Source organism: Doryrhamphus excisus, chromosome 3, assembly GCF_030265055.1.
Source record: "Doryrhamphus excisus isolate RoL2022-K1 chromosome 3, RoL_Dexc_1.0, whole genome shotgun sequence".
NCBI classification, from domain to species: domain Eukaryota; kingdom Metazoa; phylum Chordata; class Actinopteri; order Syngnathiformes; family Syngnathidae; genus Doryrhamphus; species Doryrhamphus excisus.
In genome coordinates, this window is record NC_080468.1 from 27677596 (window position 1) to 27697792 (window position 20197).

The window sequence follows — 20197 nt, forward strand, 5'->3', positions numbered from 1 at the left end:
ACAAGCGGTCAAAAATGAATGAATGAAGGAATCTTTAAGATAGACTATGCACTTCAAGCTTTATAATAATCTTCAAAGCATGGCAATGCCATTCCACCTCATAATGTAATGAACTCTAATTTGGGGAATTTATTCACACCAAGCTACGCACAGTAATCACATTAGTATCCTACCGAAATGTAACATTTGTTTATGTAATTTACACCCCAGACCGCTAGGTGGCGGTAAATACGGGTAAACAAGAGAAGCCTGGCATCATAATACTGCAGCTGCCATTAGCTCCAAGATAGCGAATAAGATTTTCACGCCTGATTTGGGACATTTTAACAGGTAACACAACTTTTGACAAACATTTTGTCCTATTACATTGTGTACTTTGCTGCTTTATTACTTGGTTGTCGAATCATTGGTTGTCGTTTAATTTCGACCCGGCTGAGTCTGTGTGAGGCTACATCTAGAAGGCTAACATTAGCTTGTATTGAGACTAGCTTAATTTTAGTGTACTGTTTACTAATAAATGTCGCTTGGTTGTAGCGGTTTGTGTGATATCAATGTATAAAATGATGATAAATGTATGATGTTCCTCCTTAGTTGTGCAGATTTTGCTGCTACACATTAACGGTCATTGGGGACTGTTATCGCTCAAATACAAACAAGTAAATATTACTGAACTTTCTAGTTATTAATGTAGCAAACAGCGGCAAGAATAAGCAACCGTAGAAATTGACATTTTCAACAAACATGACCACACAAACACCATGAACTGAGCATTATCAGTGGCGTCACTGGTGTCAGTGGACTCATGCACAGCGAGGGAAATGCACTCTGCATTTTTTATTCTACAACACAACTGCTTAACCAAATCACCACACCAGCCAGTACATCTGCAGAGTCTGAGAGGGGGATTTGCTTAATTTTAGCTGTCATTTCCCTTTTTAAATTTGGCTTCAAACATTATGTCCATCACCTCAGACATGCATTATTTCTGTAGTGTTTGAAAAGTGCAAAAAAAAAGAGATGACCCCAGGACTAAAGCGATCTGTGAGTCGATTATGGAAATGATGGTGCTGGACGAGTGGCCTTTACTATCACTGAAGATGCAGGTTCCAAAAGATTTACTAGCTGGTTTGTACTTCAGAGCCGCTGCTATTTTTCAAATGCTTTGTTCATAGCCGTGATGTTATGTTTAGTTAGGACAGATCTACAGTTACAGTTTGTCCAGTCCAACATTGTTAGATCTCTTCTTACCTCCAGGTGTGGACAAACTACGGTTAAATCAACAGGCGCTCTGTATAGCTGCGCTGAACTAGGCCTGTAACATTAACAAACGATAATTGTGCATTTAATTATTGACCCATATTTAATAATTGGGACTCAAAAACACATATCATTAAGATTATCATTTAAAGATCATTGTGTCATGTCTCATTCAAGCCATTAGATGGTACCTGATGGAGGCAAACCATATAGACACAAAGCGTCACCACGTCACACATAATTCCTTCTCCTTTTGTCAAAAGAACTACACACAGCAACACAATAGGGGGATAAAAACATACGCTAACAACATATAATGCAGAATATTGAATAATATACAACTACTATGTGAGCTCTAACCATGTGCTTTCTAGCCTTTTTTACAAAAACTGTACAGCAAAGCAATCTGGGGAAAAAAAAGAGTACTCCCAGCGACGCTACATTTTAAACATCAATGGATATTGGATATGACAGACTGCACGACTTGCAGGAGTTTAGATGGTAGCCATTCTTTAACCTGATAACGTGTTTTAATATTGAATAATATACAAATACTATGTGAGCTCTAACCATGTGCTTTCTAGCCTTTTTTACAAAAACTGTACAGCAAAGCAATCTGGGAAAAAAAGAGTACTCCCAGCGACGCGACATTTTAAACATCATTGGATATGACAGACTGCACGACTTGCAGGAGTTTATATGGTAGCCATTCTTTAACCTGATAACGTGCTTTAATATAACACTACCTGCTATAAGTGTTGTAAGTGTTGACTGTCAGGGGGGAAGGCTGCACTGCACAGCCACACTGGAACTCTAGCATTTGGCTTATAAACTATCCCCGATGTGCCTTCATTCATTCATTCTTGATTCTCACTGCAGGTACACTGGAATTTTCTGACACCCACTCGGACATGTCCTATGTCTTCATCAACGACTCGTCGCAGACTAACGTGCCTCTGCTGCAGTCCTGCATCGACGGAGACCTGGCCTTTGCCAAAAGGCTCCTGGAGACGGGATGCGATCCCAACATTCGGGACAATCGGGGCCGCACCGGCCTCCACCTAGCAGCCGCACGAGGAAACGTGGACATCTGTCGCCTCCTCCATAAGTTTGGTGCCGATTTGCTGGCGACGGACTACCAAGGCAACACGGCATTGCATCTGTGCGGGCATGTAGATACCATACAGTTCCTGGTGTCAAATGGGCTGAAAATTGATATCTGGTAAGGGAACCATGAAGTGCTAATGTAGAATCAACAGTATTTCCATGTAAGCCTTGAGAGTTAACGCTGCCGCTTGTTGTAGTAACCACAATGGCTCAACTCCCCTGGTGCTGGCAAAGAGGCGCGGCGTCAACAAGGACGCCATTCGTCTGCTGGAGGGACTGGAGGAGCAGGAGGTGAAAGGCTTCAACCGAGGTGCCCACTCCAAGTTGGAGACCATGCAGATGGCCGACAGTGAGAGGTAGGCATTGATTTGTTCAGATCATTGATCATGACTGGCCTGGACCACAAACTGTACTCTCGCTCCTGCCCTCCCAATCCCATTCCAATTATGTCCTAGAATATAGCCCTGAAATGTTGATACTAGGGATTGGCTTCTGATCCGCTGTATTTTTGATTGGGCTACGAGATTGGGCCAATCCGGTTGCCGTATCACTTTCACAAAGGGCTACACACCAACATGCAAGGTGTGGTAATGCGGCTCAAAGCTCTTTTGTGCGGTTGTTGTGTGTAGCTGCTCTATTGGAGTCCACAACTCAATACAGAGCATAATAGTAATCATATCGACAATGCAACGGAGATGGATGGGCATGAAGACATACAGTATCTGCCATTAAAAAAGTAAATACCTTGACAAATGGGAGGCTTATTCTTCTGTGTGTGTATGTGTTTGCGGATGTGTGTTTAGTGCCATGGAGAGCCACTCGTTACTCAACCCAAACCTGCAGAGCAGCGAAGGTGTGCTGTCTAGCTTCCGCACTACCTGGCAGGAGTTTGTGGAGGACCTGGGCTTCTGGAGGGTACTCCTGCTGCTGGTGGTCATTGCCCTCCTCTCCCTGGGCATCGCCTACTACGTCAGTGGAGTGCTGCCTTTCTCCACCAGCCAGCTGGAGCTGGTGCACTGAATGAAGTACAAACATCTATAATTATACTGGTTGTTTTATTAGCACTACATCATATTGTTTTTTGTTTTTGTTTTTTTTTTAATGGGGTTACGACCTCACCTGTTCTCTTAGTATGTGTGTCTCATGTCACTATTATTACCTTTACAGTGGAACCTAAACTCCAATTATGCACACTTTTTTGATTCCTTTTCGCTGCTGTACATTGCTAATGTTTTGTACCTTTTTTTGCTCGCTGCCTTGTGTTATTTATCAAACCTCCTAACTAGCCCTGTCATAGAAATCAACAGAAGTTGTCGAAGCTGCATCTTGTGCACACCTTGACTTGCGTGTTCCTTTTGTCTTCATCATTAAGACATTCCATGCAGCTTTGCAATATAGTTGAGGTAAAAGTACGTTTATTTACAGCTTTGTTGACTGGCAGATACATTAAAAAACATCTGATTCTAATTGGTATGAGTGACAGTGATTGCTTGACAACGGCTGAAGGATGTGCAGCACTGCTGTGTGGCATAAACACCAAAGCAGGAGGAGATACGGGGGGAGACAATCTGACACCAAGCTTGTTACTATAATGATTGACAGGACACGGTAAAATAAGACTATAAAATGGCAGCATTCATCCAGAACCTCACAAAAAATCTGCATTAACAAGAATGTATTCTTATTACACAAAACATTCATCAAACTAAATTCAGGTTCAGGTTAAATAGTATTAAAATTGCTTTTTCAGTCAGGTCCTGAATAAGTAGAAGAACGCTTGAGGATGTGAGGGGAAAAAAGAACACCCAGAGGTTGTTTGTCAGCCTGCCAGTGCTCACATTATACTCTGCACACCAAATCAAATGAGTCTGCATGGCTGCCATATCACAAGGAAGTCTTCTAAAGATGAAGCACAAGAAAGCCAGACAGTTTTTTAGAAAATAATATGAGTTTTTTTTACAATTGGGGCGCTTTTATCACTTTTATTTGCAGTTTTGGAAGACATTGAGGCTGCATTAATGCCTCTCCTGTAGAGGGCGGCGTCGCTCACTCAAATCGGCCTTTACTTTTCTGCGCATGCGAGGACTCCTACCCGCCCAACAACAAGAAGCTCGAGCCAGCCAACATGGCCGACCTGGGAAAGAAGTACTGCGTGAACTGTCTGGCAGACGTTACAAATCTCCGGCTTCGTTGCACCGACTGCCCCGATATCGAGCTGTGTCCAGAGTGTTTCTCGGCCGGCGCTGAGATTGGCAACCACCGGCGATGGCACGGCTACCAGCAAGTCGACGGCGGTCGGTTCTCTCTCTGGGGTACTGAGGCGCAGGGAGGATGGACGAGCAGGGAAGAGCAGTCGCTCCTCGATGCCATCGAGCAGTACGGCTTTGGAAACTGGGTACATCACTTTTTCTTAAGTTTATAAGTATAATTTACAATCAACAAATAAGAATGTGTATTGTGAATACATACCAACTTTCACTACGTAGTCACAAAACAGATTGAGAGCAAAATGAATGGTATTTACTATTAGCTAACAGCTAATTGTTACATATCTATTGCTTGTCCTGTTGTAGTTATAATTCTATAGACTACATGTGACGTGCAGTATAATTATGAAGATGAATTTTATTACAAAACAGTATTGCACACTAACTATATATTTTGGGTTGAATTGTTAGTACCGGTCTATATTAATCTTCACTTGTTAATAATTTTGTGTAGGAGGACATGGCTGCTCACGTTGGAGCCAGCCGGACTCCACAGGAAGTCATGGAGCACTACGTGACCATGTATATCCACGGCAACCTGGGAAAGGCCTGCATCCCCGACAGCATCCCCAACCGGGTGACTGACCACACATGCCCAAGTGGGGGGCCACTGTCACCCAGCCTCACAACCCCGCTACCCCCGCTGGACATCAGCCTGGCCGAGCAGCAGCAGCTGGGCTACATGCCGCTGCGGGACGACTACGAGATTGAGTACGACCAGGATGCAGAGAAGCTCATCAGCGGGCTGTCGGTTAACTACGACGACGAGGACGTGGAGATTGAGATGAAGCGCGCCCATGTAGACATGTATGTGCGTAAGCTACGTGAGCGGCAGCGGCGGAAGAACATTGCCCGGGACTACAACCTGGTACCTGCCTTCCTGGGGCGGGACAAGAAAGAGACGCGAGACAAAGACAAAGTGGGTCCACTGGGAGTTGTCGGAACGGCTTGTGGGGGGATTGGAGCGGGTGCTGGCGGCGCCACCATTGGACCTGGTTCCACGACGGCAGTCGGTACGTGTCCAGTCCCCACCACGCCCAAAAGGAAAATCACCAAGGAGGAAAAGGATCAAAGGGTGCGCCTACGGGGGCTCTGCCAGTTCATGGCCCACCGAGAAGTCGAGGATCTTTTTGAGAACATGTACAAGGAGCGTGCACTGAGGGCCAAAGTTCGTGAGCTGCAGCGATACCGCCGCAACGGCATCACCCGCCTGGATGAGTCTGCTGAGTATGAGGCAGCACGTCACAAACGTGAGAAACGCAAGGAGAACAAAAGCGTTGCCATCTCCAAGCGGGGAGGTGGATTGGGACTCGGCGGGGCAGGAGGGAGCGCTGTCGGAGGACTCGGTGTTGGCTGTGTGATCAAAGAGGAAGGAAAAGAAGGCGAGTTTGCCGCCATCGAGAACCTGACAGGTTTCGAGCTTCTCTCTGACCGTGAGAAGGTCCTGTGTAACTCTCTCAACCTGAGCCCGGCTCGCTACCTGACGGTCAAGACCATCATCATCAAGGACCACCTGCAAAAGAGGCAGGGCATCCCCGCCAAGAGCCGACTGCCTAGCTACCTGGACAAGGTGCTCAGAAAACGCATCGTCACCTTCCTCACAGAGAGTGGTTGGATATCCAGAGATGCGGCTTAAACTACTGACTTGTGGCCATATGAATGTGTGCAGTTGATCCCTTTTATTCTTGGGGTTACTTTCCTAGATGCCACGCAAATAGCGGAAATATCACAAAAAATTGATAATGTAAAAAGCTGTAAAAATGACACTAAAGTTAAACTATTTTTGCTTATTTTTTTATACATTTACACAAAGAAACTATTACGTGCATACAGTATTTGCAAAACATGCAGTTACACAACATCACGTCTTGCTAAAGCATCTTCCTGCTGGAAAAAAAAGGGACTTTTGAGATGGCACCCTCTGCTGGACTCAGGGATGCAGCACACTTCCCCTCTGCAGATAATGCCATCAAACTACATTCTATTTAAGTTAGCATTGTAATAACTCAAGCAGATACATGGTGTCCTGCAAATGTGGACGTGGGAGTGGGTGTGTGCAGAACCACAAATAGACGGAGATGTACTGTACAGTAAAGGAAATGGTGCAAATGAGCCTTATTTGTGTGGATTGCCAGTATTTTGTGTCGCCAATGTGTGTGTTGTCATGTGTCTCTGCCATATCGAGTTACAATTTGACTTGGCACATGTTCACGAGAGCTCAACACGCCTCACCACTATGATGATTCATTGTTGAAGGAGCAGCTGTACCCTTATTAACAGTGCAAACACCACATAGTCTCCCCATATATAAAGACTCGCAACCGGTTTAAATCCGTAAGTAAACAAAAGAAAACAGAAGTAAATTATTTTCAATGCACTTTTGGTAGAGGCTGAGTGCTGCTTTTTAGCATCAAGCTAGTTGAAATTTGTCTTTAGGCTCAACCAGGCATGTTGTAGTCCCTGTAAACTGTCATAGCTGTGGAATGTGATGTCACTGTCCAAGATCGTTCTTAATTTGGCTTTTACTCCAATTTGCATCCGCAGGTGAAGATTGCTCTAGTCATCTTAATTGTCGTCACTTTGCAAACGTCACTTTGTCCTTATATTTTGAATCTGAAAGTACTTCTGATGGTCTGGTTACCTAATCCACCCATATGTAAGTTTGATTTTTTAAAATTACATAACTAGTCACCTGTACAGAATTGTATGGAAAACCTTTTTTTAATTAAAACAAATTTTGTACTGCGCAGATGTCCTTCAATTACATGGAGGGATGTGTTCATTAAACAGGCATCATATTTTTTAAAGGTCCTTTTTCATGGTAAATGACGGGTGCAATCAAGCCACTGACTTAAGAAGACAAAGTCGGGTCAGTTTATTTGGATGTTATCAAAACAAATGTCACTTAAATAACATTGTTCTGTTTTCATAAGAAGTACAGTTCAATATGGAATGACTCCTCAAGCTCAGCCAGCCTGCCGCACAACATAACGTTTTTACCCATTAGCTAATGTTTTGATGGTCTCAAGTTCACTTGCCATTTAAACGCTTAATTAGCAACAACCTGTGATGAAATAATGTTTACCGCCTCATAACAGATAAGGTGTGGCCTTCAAGTAAAAAACAGCTCAGTCCGGTTGGCTTCGGCCCCTGTGAGGCGAGCACATGGAGAACCTTCACCTCGCTCCAGATGCCCAACATGTCCTGCATGATGACAGTCACTTCCTAGGGGGCTTTGGCCACACCCACAACTGCTGGCCTGAGGACACGCTCATGAAGCTTGTAGCCCACTTTGGTCACTACAGCGATGGTGCCAGGCTCTTTCCCCTCGATGGGAGCGTGAAAGAGTGCATGGTGCTCGTACGGGTCGAACATCTGGCCATCAGGGCTAAGCTTGACCAGGCCGTGCTTGGTGAACACCTTCTGTATCTGAGCCTCGGTCATCACCAGGCCGTCATAAAGGTTCTTCAGGTGTGGGTTTTGACATGTGATTTCCTCTTTGGGCACGCTTTCTGTCGCCTTCTCCAAAATGTCAGCGACCTCCAGCAGGTCCTTGCAGAAGCCCTGGATACCTGATGATCAGATAAATACTGGTTAATTTGTGACACTGTCAGACCAAGAAGGCTCCTTAGGTTATGTTTACCATATAATTTAGCATCCTCAATCATTCCCCGATGCCTCGTCCGGAGGTTCTCAGTGTCTGCTAAGGCTCGCTTGTACTTGTCCTGGACAAGGGAGAGTTTAGTTAACCGTATTGCTGTTACGCAGTAAAACCCGATGCTCACTCACGGTCATATCCTTGAGCTGCTCTTCCAGTTGAGTCTTCTCCGCGAGGACTTTATCGGCGGCACTCTGTTCAGGCTTCTCAGCCTTCTCTTCTGAGGCGATGCCATCCTTCTGCATGGTGGATGTACATAGCCACCGTGGGGATGCTCTAAATTGGGAGGAGGTGGAGACAAATAGATGTGATCCAGGTACTTATTTCCTACTGATCTATGACTCGTGTCTATGTATAGTATGCAACCAATGTAATATAACTGTTGTACCATTAGGCAGTTGCCAAAGTGATTACTTTCTTAAGCATTTAGGAGTCTCACTAGTTGTCTCAGCTCCATCACCTGACTGTTGTTAGCAAACCTTCAAGACCACTAGGGAGGAACTAGCCCTACTGTTTCTAAATACACGTCAAGTCATGGAGGAAAAGAAAAGACGGAGAATATACATTACATTAATACTTCTAATTACCTTATGATAACATAAGCGACAAAATAAAACCCTTCGTCAAGTTATGCCATCACACCGTTGGTCGATGACATGCTATATTCACATCCTACCTGCGCCGCACACAACACAAGCAAAACCCAATATCATAAGGTTCCTAACCTTTCAACCTTGGCCAAAGCAACCAGAGAGAAGCTCTGCCTTATGACTCGCACACACAAACACGCCATTATCCTTCCAAATTACACAAGCTAGTCCTCCTTGTGGTGCACGCTGACCCGGACACATTGGCTCCCTGTCGGCGACGACGGCATGAAAGCCAGCCAATCGAGACGTAGGAAAACCGGGACTTGTGTTCTCTGACCAATCGCGTTTAGGAGCGGATGTGACAACAGAAAGTAGTTTGCTTGCACTGGAGTTAAAGGTGAAAAGCTCACACGTGATCAAGGACGTTCGTATATAAGAAGGTTATTACGTCACTACTGGCGCCATAATTATAATAGCGTGATTGTTATATCATTGTATTAAAATACAATAATGTGTAGTTAAAAAAATATTAATGTATTTATACAAAATGTGACAGGTGTAGAAGTCCCCTTGATTCAATAATAACCCTTGTTTATTACTTCAATTAACAAACCCTCAAAATTAATACGGTTTAACTCACATTTTGAGAATTTGTGTCTGGTGTTTGGGTTGAGCATTAGCTTAGTCATTGTGAGTGTTCAGCCTTGGGGATGTACTGTTTGTTTACCAGATATCATGCCTAATCGTAATGTCACATAAAAGCACAGCAAGAAAAAAAGGTGGATATCTTGGGCACATTTCTTCCTTTTTATTGTGGGAGCGTTTACATGTTTTTGATGAAGAAGAAAAGAAGAAGAAAACATGATGAAGGTTGTTAAATTATTCATGTCGGGAGAATCTTGGCCACCTCAGACACAAGACTAACAAGTACTTCACAGTGCAGTATATTATCAAGAGGATGCTTTTTACTCAGATCTCAATCGGAGCCAAGTACTTGGGTCAAGCATCACATTCTCCTGGCTGGATGAGACCACCAGGAAAAAGGTGAGCAAGATACTTGCTACCTCACCACACCGCATAAGTATTAAAATGCTATATGTAAGTATTGAAGTACACTAATGAGGACACAGCAGCTGTGTCACAGAAAATCATTTACTTCCTCACAAATGGCGACATTGTGACAATCCCTCAGCAAAAAATACACAAAAGTATTTGTCATTTGGCTACTGCTTTAAAACTGCTATGGGAGTCAGTCTTCCACATCACATCGGGCCTTTTGTTGACTAGCGCCTATGCTATCTGGCATCTGCTGCAAATGTGGCCCACAGGACACTAGTTTGAGGCCCCCGCCTTGATATGAAAGTTTAATGTTAGTGCGGCCCGCGCAAGTTTGATACGGATGCTGTATGGTATCATGTACCCAGAAAAAATGATTACGTTTGATTAATGTTCATGTTAAAGGTTAAATAACTGTTAATAGTTATCCTCCCTATCCATGTGGAAGTGGTAAGTGTTTGGCTATTTAAGTTAAAAAAAAATTGTCTACCCACCAACTATATGTGGTTTCTTAAGTTTTTATTATTTGGTGTTTTATTATTATTATTATATTTATTTATTACTGATTGATTGATTTTCTTTATTCTTGATTTGTTTATTTATTTTTCATCTTATTTTGTGTAGAAAAATAAAAATTAAGATATTTGAGAACAGTGGAATGTTTTATCAGAGCTTTTCTTGTAGAAAATCGAACAAAAGCAAAGTTTATTCATTTTTCTAAAATATAAATGCGTTTTTTTCGGGGGGGGGGGGGACCTGATGAGACCCAGCCTCGCCCAGACCCTAGCTCCAGTGGCCCCCAAGTAAATTGAGTTTGAGGCCCCTGATCTAAAGGTATTGCTTTTTAATACCCATTCCCTCCACAACAAGAATTCATTCCGAATGTATATCACTAACAATGTAAGACCTCTGTCTCACTACAACATGGCAAAACAACCTTAACTTTTTCTTCAAATCAGATTACATCACCTGGATTAGTCTTTATTGAAAATTCACGCCCTGATGGATGAGTGGTGAACTGCAGACTTTTAAATCACTTTCATCTCTAATGCAAAGATCAATTCCTTTAAAATATTATTGATAAATTGGCTGGTGCCGCACCCCTCTCCACTGATGTCGTTTATCACCCTCATTGCCTCATTCCTGTCTGATCTCACAGTCCATCCATCCATCCTCCTCCCCTGTGACTTCAATCTCCACATTGACTACAAAAACTGCAAACCAGCAATACATTTGCTGGACTTTCTACACCAGGGGTCTCAAACTCAATTTACCTGGGGGCCACTGGAGCTAGGGTCTGAGCGAGGCTTTTTTTCCCCCCAAAAAACGCATTTATTAAAAACAGAAAAATGAATAAACTTTGCTTTGGTTCCGATTTTCTACAAGAAAAGCTCTGATAAAACTTTCCACTGTTCTCAAATATCTTCATTTTTATTTTTCTCCACAAAATAAGGTCAAGAATAAAGAAAATCCATCAATCAGTAATAAATAAATATAATAATAATAATAAAACGGCAAATAATAAAAAATTAAGAAACCACATATAGTTGGTGGGTAGACACATTTTTTTTCAGATTAAAATGAACAAAGCATTATTAGAGCCCTGTAGACATGACAAAACACGACTATAGTCACATTTATACTCTTTTTATTTACAACATATTGCGCAACTGCAGGGCCTCCAAGTTATTTCCTTTAAACTTAAATAGCCAAAAACTTACCACTTCCACACGGATAGGGAGGATAACTATTAACAGTTATTTAACCTTTAACATGAACATTAATCAAACGTAATAATTTTTTCTGGGTACATGATACCATACAGCATCTATATCAAACTTGCGCGGGCTGCACTAACATTAAACTTTCATATCAAGGAGGGGGCCTCAAACTAGTATCCTGCGGGCCACATTTGGCCCACGGGCCGCATGTTTGAGACCCCTGCTCTAAGAGAACATATTTGAATTTAAAAACACCTTTGTGGCAAAAGGGACATTTTGCTAAGGGTATTTTGATCTGGTTCCAGGCTATACATACACACACACACACACACACTGTGTAATTACACGCTACATGTTGTCAGTAGAGATCATGGAAGGTCAGCTATCTGCTGTCTTCTGCTCTTTTCAGAGCTGTGTGTGTGTATAGTACAAGAGGTCTGTTTTATTGTTATTCACTGAAAAGCAGCTTTGAATGACATGTCCGGGTCAAATAAAGTATAAAAGAATGAGAGAAAAAGGGGGAATAGGAAGGCGACTCCTAGCGCTCCTTCCTCAAATATTAACAGCCTCTCTCCTCTAACCTCCATCAAATATTCACTCTGCTTCCTGTCTTCCTCGCTGGTCAGCCAACAGCTTCCTTGACAAAACATCAATGCAGCATTTAAACATACATGAATGTTTTGTAGTTGATGGTTGAATCTGTAAAAAATAATTTGCCATCAGCAGGTGATGACTGCACTGTCATGTGACACTCCTGTCATGTGACACCCCTTACATAAACAAACAGGAGACCTCAGCAGGTGAGTTGTGTTTATATTGAACATTTAAACAATGATGATTGTGAGGATGAGTGCAATAGTCAACACAAAAAACCATTAAGTAATTCAATAGTTTATTCCTACCAGTGCATTTGTACAAGTGTTGTGCAATTAATTAATTAATTAATTAACCTTTTTCTAATCATTTTTATTGTGCTGTTTTGGTGATTTGGGGTGGTGTGTAGGTTACGGCCTAGCACAGGGTTTGTGTAGGTTTATGTGTAGAATCAGGGGTCACAAACATGGTGCCCGTGTGGCACCAGATCACCCCTAAAGACCACATGAGTCACCAACAGGCTTGTTCTAAAAATAGCGCAAATAGCAAATAGCATTTGTTTGGTTGCTACTCTTGTTTAAATCACACTTACATGTAAACTCATAGTAATATCAAAACTGAATGTTTTCCTGAAAAACTCCGGCACCTAAAGGGTTAATAATGAAACGTGTTCATGGGAGCCCCTAGACCCCCCTATCATAACGTCAGGCCCCCCAGTTTGAAAACCACTGCATTAAGGTAGGATCCCGATGACCTTATTGAGTGCTAATGTGTATATTTCCACAACACATCATTTATTACGATAAATGAGGGCTGCACGGGTGGTTAGCGCGCAAGCCACACAGTGAGGAGACCTGAGTTCGATTCCACCCTCCATCTCTGTGTGGAGTTTCCATGTTCTCCCCGTAAATGCGTGGGTTTTCTCCGGGTACTCCGGTTTCCTCCCACATTCCAAAAACACGCTAGGTTAATTGGCCACTCCAAATTGTCCATAGGTATGAATGTGAGTGTGAATGGTTGTTTGTCTATATGTGCCCTGTGATTGGCTGGCCACCAGTCCAAGGGTGTGCCCCGCCTCTCGCCTGAAGACAGCCGGGGTAGGCTCCAGCACCCCCGCGACTTTCATGAGGACTGAAGATTATGTATGCAATGCAGCGGAAAGCATTTTGGTTTGGAATATTTGAATTATGTGACAAAAGCGTTTTCATAAGGCATTGCAAAACTGTTTCTTTGTGATGTCACAGAGGACTGTGCTTCCTTATGGGCGTGGCTGTAGGCCAGATACACTCTCTGCTTCTCTGCCAAAGGCAGATGCTAGATGCCTTTCATGACAATTAAGATGGTAAATATAACACTATATAAAAATAAAATTAGATTTTAGAAGCTTTTTGTGAAATCTAAGATGGCAATTCAGTACATTATATGTACACAAGATTATGTCGCTGCACGGCGGACGAGTGGTTAGCATGCAGGCCTCACAGCTAGGAGACCCAAGTTAAGTTCGATTCCACTCTCGGCCATCTCTGTGTGGAGTTTGCATGTTCTCCCCGTGCATGCGTGGGTTTTCTCCGGGTACTCCGGTTTCCTCCCACATTCCAAAAACATGCTAGGTTAATTGGCCACTCCAATTGTCCATACTGTAGGTATGAATGTGAGTGTGAATGGTTGTTTGTCTATATGTGCCCTGTGATTGGCTGGTGACCAGTCCAGGGTGTACCCCATCTCTCGCACGGAGACACCTGGGATAGGCTCCAGCATACCTACGATCCAGGCAGCATAAAAAATGAATGAATGAATTTCAATTGTTTAAATTAAACCTTGAAATTAAACAACCTAATTAAACAACATTCTGTCCAAAGTTATCTAGTCTACAAATCAGAATGAATATGGTAGGCTCGGTCCCTGGGGCACTGAAGAATGTCTGTTTTTGAAAAGGCACATCAAGATAAAATGGCGAGAGTGCAGCACTATATAGACGCTATTTCCTTAATAGCAAGTGTAATATTCAAACGATGCCGACACTTTGTTTTGTTCAGGTAATTACACGCTACACACACAGTTAGCTAACCCATGTTAGCAGTTGTCTTGTTATTGGCTGGCCACCAGTCAGGGTCTCACCTGAAGACAGCTGGGATAGGCGAGGTGAGGATAAGTGGTAGAAAATGGATGAATGAATAAATGAGATACATCAGACGGCTGTAATGTATCTTTCCTGGTGACTAGCTATAGTTTTGCTATTGTTAGCACTGAGTAATACAGAGTAATACAAATAGTTAAGTGAATTAGAAAAGCTAACAAGGTAATGAAGCAGTAGAAGAGGTATTTGGAACACATGGATTAATTCCAGCTCCAATAACACACTTCCTGTCTCTCTTCAATTATCTTTGTTCACTTGCAGCAATGTCATCTACCATAATAAACTAAATGCATCAAAGCATAATCCAGCCTTCTGTCATTTAATATGGCTCACATGCTTATGAAACACATTTTCATTTGTAAAATGTATAGGTACTCACCACTAATGAATGCTAGCTTAAGATGATTGATACAACAGATGGAATCAAAGTCACAGTCTAGCCTTTATCCTGATTGTTTACGCCTCTCCCACTTCCTTATGCAAACGGTTCAGCACCCAGCCCAGCAAGATTATCGAGCCAGCATTGAACCAAAACATACCACTCCACTTCAGCACCCCTGTGGAACTACGATAATGGAAAAATGAAGCTCTGAAAACATATACTGAACCGGTTACAATGGAAAAAGGGTAAAAAAAAAAGATCTTTACATTATTCACCTCCTGATGCTGTGTCATCAGAAGTGGGGGGGTTCACATCTTGGCAAAGGTTGCTTCTCCATGGAATATAGGAGTGTGAGGGAGCTGCCAATCCTCCCTCACTGATCAGGTGCATGCTACACACCTACACACTGGCATGTTTCTATTTGTGTATATAGCTGGCTTGTTATTTACACATATATTCTGGTTAGTACTTATATTTGTTTGCCATTTAAGTTGTTTAATGTTCACTTTAGTTAGTTAGTTTTTCATTTAGAAGTCATTGGTTTTGTTCTGCGGCACGGCGGTCGAGTGGTGAGCGTGCAGACGTCACAGCTAGGAGACCAGGGTTCAATTCCACCCTCGACCATCTCTGTGTGGAGTTTGCATGTTCTCCCCGTGCATGCATGGGTTTTCTCCCACATTCCAAAAACATGCTAGGTTAATTGGCCACTCCAAATTGCCCATAGGTATGAATGTGAGTGTGAATGGTTGTTTGTCTATATGTGCCCTGTGATTGGCTGGCGACCAGTCCAGGGTGTACCCCGCCTCTCGCCTCTAGGTTACAGCACCCCCGCGACCCTCGTGAGGAAAAAGCGGTAGAAAATGAATGAATGGTTTTGTTCCTAATTTCTCATCAGTTTCTCCTTTCTTTGAGGTGATTGGTCGAAAGCATGGAGGCGCGCCCATGTGAGTGCAGGCCAGAGGCTGATCACCTTGATTGGACTCTCCCAAGTGTCACCTGAAGGAGGGTGGGGAGGGGGTTAACTGGGTAGTTGTTGGCAAAATGTAGTTAATAGTAATATGTAGTTAAATGTAATATAGTGCTTAAAATGTATACAGAAAGTGAAACTTAAGTGTGGTAATATTGAAAGGGTTTTGTAACATAAAAGAAGGCTGTTTTAAGTGTAAATATGGTACCTTTTAGACATATTGCCTCACCCCCTCATTGGGGAATTATGGTTGGCCCTGCACGGGTAAAAGGGGCTGGGTGAATTTTTTTTTTTTTTTTTTTTGGTGAGGAGGCCTGTTGTGTGTGCTATATGCTATTGGACTGTTTGGCAAAATAAACTTGAAGAGCTCTCAAGCCTATGGTCTGGTGTGCATTTCAGATGCTATGGCTATCCTGGTCTAGTAAGAGGTAAGAGGCCATTTTTTCAACTTAAAATCTTACAAGGAGTTTACTGAAAAATAGGGATCTCATCCTCAAACCTGCTAAGCTAACGTCCGATATGTTTCAAGGCTGGGCCCTCGGAGGGGAGGCTTACTTTCAAAACCTCTGAAGCGAGTACTGCAAAAGTGGCTCAACATATCTGGCAGTACCCTTAGTGTTTTAATTTCTGAAAGGTCAACATTGTGGCCAAATGTGGCCCGCAGGACACTAGTTTGAGGCCCCCGCCTTGATATGAAAGTTTAATGTTAGTGCGGCCCGCGCAAGTTAGATATGGATGCTGTATGGTATCATGTACCCAGAAAAAATTATTACGTTTGATTAATGTTCATGTTAAAGGTTAAATAACTGTTAATAGTTAACCTCCCTATCCGTGTGGAAGTGGTAAGTTTTGGGCTATTTTAGTTTAAAGGAAATAACTTGAAGGCTACCGTTTAGGTCGCTAGCTCTCAAGTTTGCGAGTTAGCATGTGTCTCAAGACCCTGCAGTTGTGCAATATGTTGTAAATAAAAAGAGTATAAATGTGGCAATCGTCGTGTTTTGTCATGTCTACAGGGCTCTAATAATGCTTTAATTTTTTTAACAAATAATTAATTTTTTTAATAAATGCGTTTTTTTTGGAAAACCTGATGCGGCCCAGTCTCGCCCAGACCCTAGCTCCAGTGGCCCCCAAGTAAATTGAGTTTGAGACCCCTGGTTTAGAGCTTGAAATGTGTAACTTGTGTTGGTTTACAAAACATCCAATTGGAGCTGCTGAGCACCAGGTGGCACCACTGAGCCGTCCCTCAATGCAGCATTGCCACCAAGATTTGTCCACGTTGTTCCCACTATCTCCCCTCCATCCTCCCATCCCCACTCCCCCACCCCTGGCTCCCTCACTCGGCGTACTGTACACACCTATCCATCTTCCTCCAGCCCGGTTAGTCTCCTGCTGTTTCTCTGCGCTGTGAGCAGTACAAACGGCACGAAACATGCCCGAACCACGGCTCCCAGCCCCTGTGCGCTTCTGCGTCTTGCTGTTGTTCGTCTCGGTGTGGACCGCGATGCCGGGACCCTTGCGTTGTGGCCACGGGGCTCTGCTCCGGCGCGTCGGAGAGGACCGTGTGCCGGACCTGGACGGAGGACGCGATGAGCGCTCCCCTCGCCTGAGGAGAGCGCTGTCCCGGGAGAAACAAATGACCCTACACAGCAGCTCCTTCGTGCTCAAAGGGGACGCGACCCACAACCAGGCGATGGTCCACTGGACAGGGGAGAACAGCAGCGTAAGTAGCCGATCCATCACCTGCCTTGTGCCACCCAGTCCGGTCACCAACCCCTCCACGCTCCCCTTTGTCACCCATCATACACATATGGGGACATGAGACAAGTATTGTTCTCACGGGGGAAAGGGGAGGGTGGGGGGGCTGTGACGCAAATTGGACCTTTACGCATCCAGGTGCGCCACCTGGACGCACCCGTGACGCCATTGTGTTGTTTTGCTGATGATTTCATATCAAGCCAGACTGACACTCCCTTGACAGTGCCTTTGTCTGTGCAGCTCACTATTGTTGTCGTCTTCACTAACCCCCCCCCCCCCCCCCCCCCATACACTAGCACTACAACATTACACCCATTTTCTTGACATGTGATTTGACTTTGTGCACAAATGTGACAAAGTGCATTCAACCATAAGTGAAATAGTTCTATTTTGGGACACTACAGGCCTTGTTGGTGGAGTGTGTTAGAAGATGGGGGGGATGTCACTGGTTGTCACAGCCTTTGTGTGGTGGAGGACACCAGATAAATGCCTGTAGAAGTGATGTTGTGCACATTAGTGGATGATATTCGTATTGACAGTAGTGTTTACACATGAGGACTTTGTATGGGTGGACATTCCGAGTGTGATATTGACTAAATAGTGTCAGCCAGCAAAGTATTGGGTAATGTCAGGCGTGTCCAAACTTTTCCCAGGGAGGACCGTGTATTGAAAAATCAAGGGATTCTCAAGCCACTTTGATATTTTATAATTTGCATTTACATTTTACAAAAGCATTTAAAGAAAAAAAAACATTTCAGCTTTGTCTTATGGATGAAATGTTTTACTAGTATGAACTTTTTTCCAGTTATGCTGTTGTGATTTTCAGTTTTACAAATATTTCAACTTTCTTCAAGTAATTTTGTTCATATTTCAGCTTTTGAAATTACTGTATGATAGTATTGTATGTTGATAAAAAGCCTTTTCTCAATTTTATGAATTTATTCTAATATATTTAAATAGCTGCTCTTTTTTTCCATTCCATTTTTGTTATTTTTATTGTTTCATTGTGTGTGTGTATATATATATAAAAGGGCGGCACGGCGGTCGAGTGGTTAGCACGCAGACCTCACAGCTAGGAGACCAGGGTTCCTCGGCCATCTCTGTGTGGAGTTTGCGTGGGTTTTCTCCGGGTACTCCGGTTTCCTCCCACATTCCAAAAACATGCTAGGTTAATTGGCCACTCCAAAGTGTCCATAGGTATGAATGTGAGTGTGAATGGTTGTTTGTCTATATGCGCCCTGTGATTGGCTGGCGACCAGTCCAGGGTGTACCCCGCCTCTTGCCCGAAGACAGGTGGGATAGGCTCCAGCAGCCCCGCGACCCTCGTGAGGAAAAGCGGTAGAAAATGAATGAATGAATGAATGAATGAATGAATGTGTATATATAAAAGGGCGGCATGGCGGTCGAGTGGTGAGCACGCAGACCTCACAGCTAGGAGACCAGGGTTCAATTCCACCCTCGGGCATTGTGGAGTTTGCATGTTCTCCCCGTGCATGCGTGGGTTTTCTCCGGGTACTCCGGTTTCCTCCCACATTCCAAAAACATGCTAGGTTAATTGGCCACTCCAAATTGTCCATAGGTATGAATGTGAGTGTGAATGGTTGTTTGTCTATATGTGCCCTGTGATTGGCTGGCCACCAGTCCAGGGTGTACCCCGCCTCTCGCCTGAAGACAGCTGGGATAGGCTCCAGCAGCCCCGCAACCCTCGTGAGGAAAAGCGGTCGGAAATGAATGAATGAATGTATATATATAAAAAGTTGAGTGGACTGATGGCTGCAATGGCCTACAAAGTGGACACCAGTGGACCAAGTCTTTCCTCACTTTTGTTACTTTTTTATTTTAGTATGCAAAGGTTAGAAGTTGTTCAGCAATGATGCCGGCTTTTGCCAAAGCCCAAGCATCCACAATCATTCCCAAAACATACACATTCGGTGGCGTAACTCGCTGCCTCCGTGTTCTTTTGTTCATCCTTCTGGAATCATGGCAAGCTCCGAATTTATTTGCTTCACTTGTTTTTTTCACAGTAGTAGAGAGATAGGCACAATGTCGTTGTGCAGCCCCGGAGGCGTGGTGGACCTTAAGCATACGTACTGTACATATTCTCTCATTGGTTTATCACTCCCAGCGTACGCATTACATCCCTGCATCTCGGGAAATGGTCCGACAGTGATGAAGCCGAGTACTTACCAAAGTAGCGCAACGACATTTTGTACACGGAAGGCACGTATTATGACCCCAAAAAAGCAGGAATTGGAATACATGAGCAAGTGGTAGCACTTCAAGACAGTGACCTTGGCCACGTAAACACTCCATGGATCAGTGGAACGGTCAACAGCGTCCCATTCAAATGTTTAATAAAAATGGTTCTACTCAGAGAATTTGGGATGAAATTCCCAGTATCTCAGCTGTCGCAATGAGGAACCTCAATAGCACATTTTCTGAAAATCCCATCATTGTTTCTTAAATGGCATATTTTAAGGTTTCAAATACTAGGAATCAAATATTTTTCTTGCATCACTCTTGGTTTCATTGGATTGTTCAAATGTTCCCTTTTTTGTGTCACAGCTGCAAATGAACTGAACATTGAAATCAAGCTACCTCGTCTGAAAATGTGTTTGCCTCAGGCTAGTCTCTTTAATAATAGCAGAACGTTTGAATCCCACTTGAATGTGTTATTGTGAGCAATGATATGCGTTGCGTTCAGAG

General features: G+C 43.4%; 4 protein-coding genes across 6 annotated transcripts in view; 3 read left to right on the plus strand and 1 right to left on the minus strand.

Annotated features, from left to right (window-relative positions):
• Positions 1–185: 185 nt before the first annotated feature.
• On the plus strand, positions 186–3831 carry ankrd46b (ankyrin repeat domain 46b). The gene is made up of 4 exons (XM_058067684.1): positions 186–330; positions 2137–2479; positions 2562–2720; positions 3168–3831. Exons 2-4 carry the CDS (start codon positions 2169–2171, stop codon positions 3382–3384), a joined length of 687 nt encoding a protein of 228 aa, XP_057923667.1. The 5' UTR covers positions 186–330; positions 2137–2168; the 3' UTR covers positions 3385–3831.
• A 636-nt stretch (positions 3832–4467) lies between these two features.
• tada2b (transcriptional adaptor 2B) lies at positions 4468–7376 on the plus strand. Its single transcript, XM_058067042.1, has 2 exons — positions 4468–4759; positions 5086–7376. The coding sequence occupies exons 1-2, from the start codon at positions 4490–4492 to the stop codon at positions 6265–6267; spliced, it is 1452 nt and encodes a 483-aa protein (XP_057923025.1). The 5' UTR covers positions 4468–4489; the 3' UTR covers positions 6268–7376.
• Positions 7377–7482: 106 nt separating this feature from the next.
• Positions 7483–9183, minus strand: grpel1 (GrpE-like 1, mitochondrial). The gene is made up of 4 exons (XM_058067043.1): positions 9015–9183; positions 8421–8565; positions 8275–8356; positions 7483–8203 (listed from the first exon to the last, which is right to left on the minus strand). The coding sequence occupies exons 1-4, from the start codon at positions 9080–9082 to the stop codon at positions 7857–7859; spliced, it is 642 nt and encodes a 213-aa protein (XP_057923026.1). The 5' UTR covers positions 9083–9183; the 3' UTR covers positions 7483–7856.
• A 7734-nt stretch (positions 9184–16917) lies between these two features.
• sorcs2 (sortilin-related VPS10 domain containing receptor 2) overlaps positions 16918–20197 on the plus strand; it is a 167772-nt gene continuing 164492 nt past the window's right edge. For all 3 annotated transcript variants that reach the window (XM_058068159.1, XM_058068160.1, XM_058068161.1), the window contains exon 1: positions 16918–17456. In XM_058068159.1, coding sequence (XP_057924142.1) covers positions 17166–17456 — 291 coding nt within the window. In that variant the 5' untranslated portion in view covers positions 16918–17165. The remainder of the gene's footprint in view (positions 17457–20197) is intronic.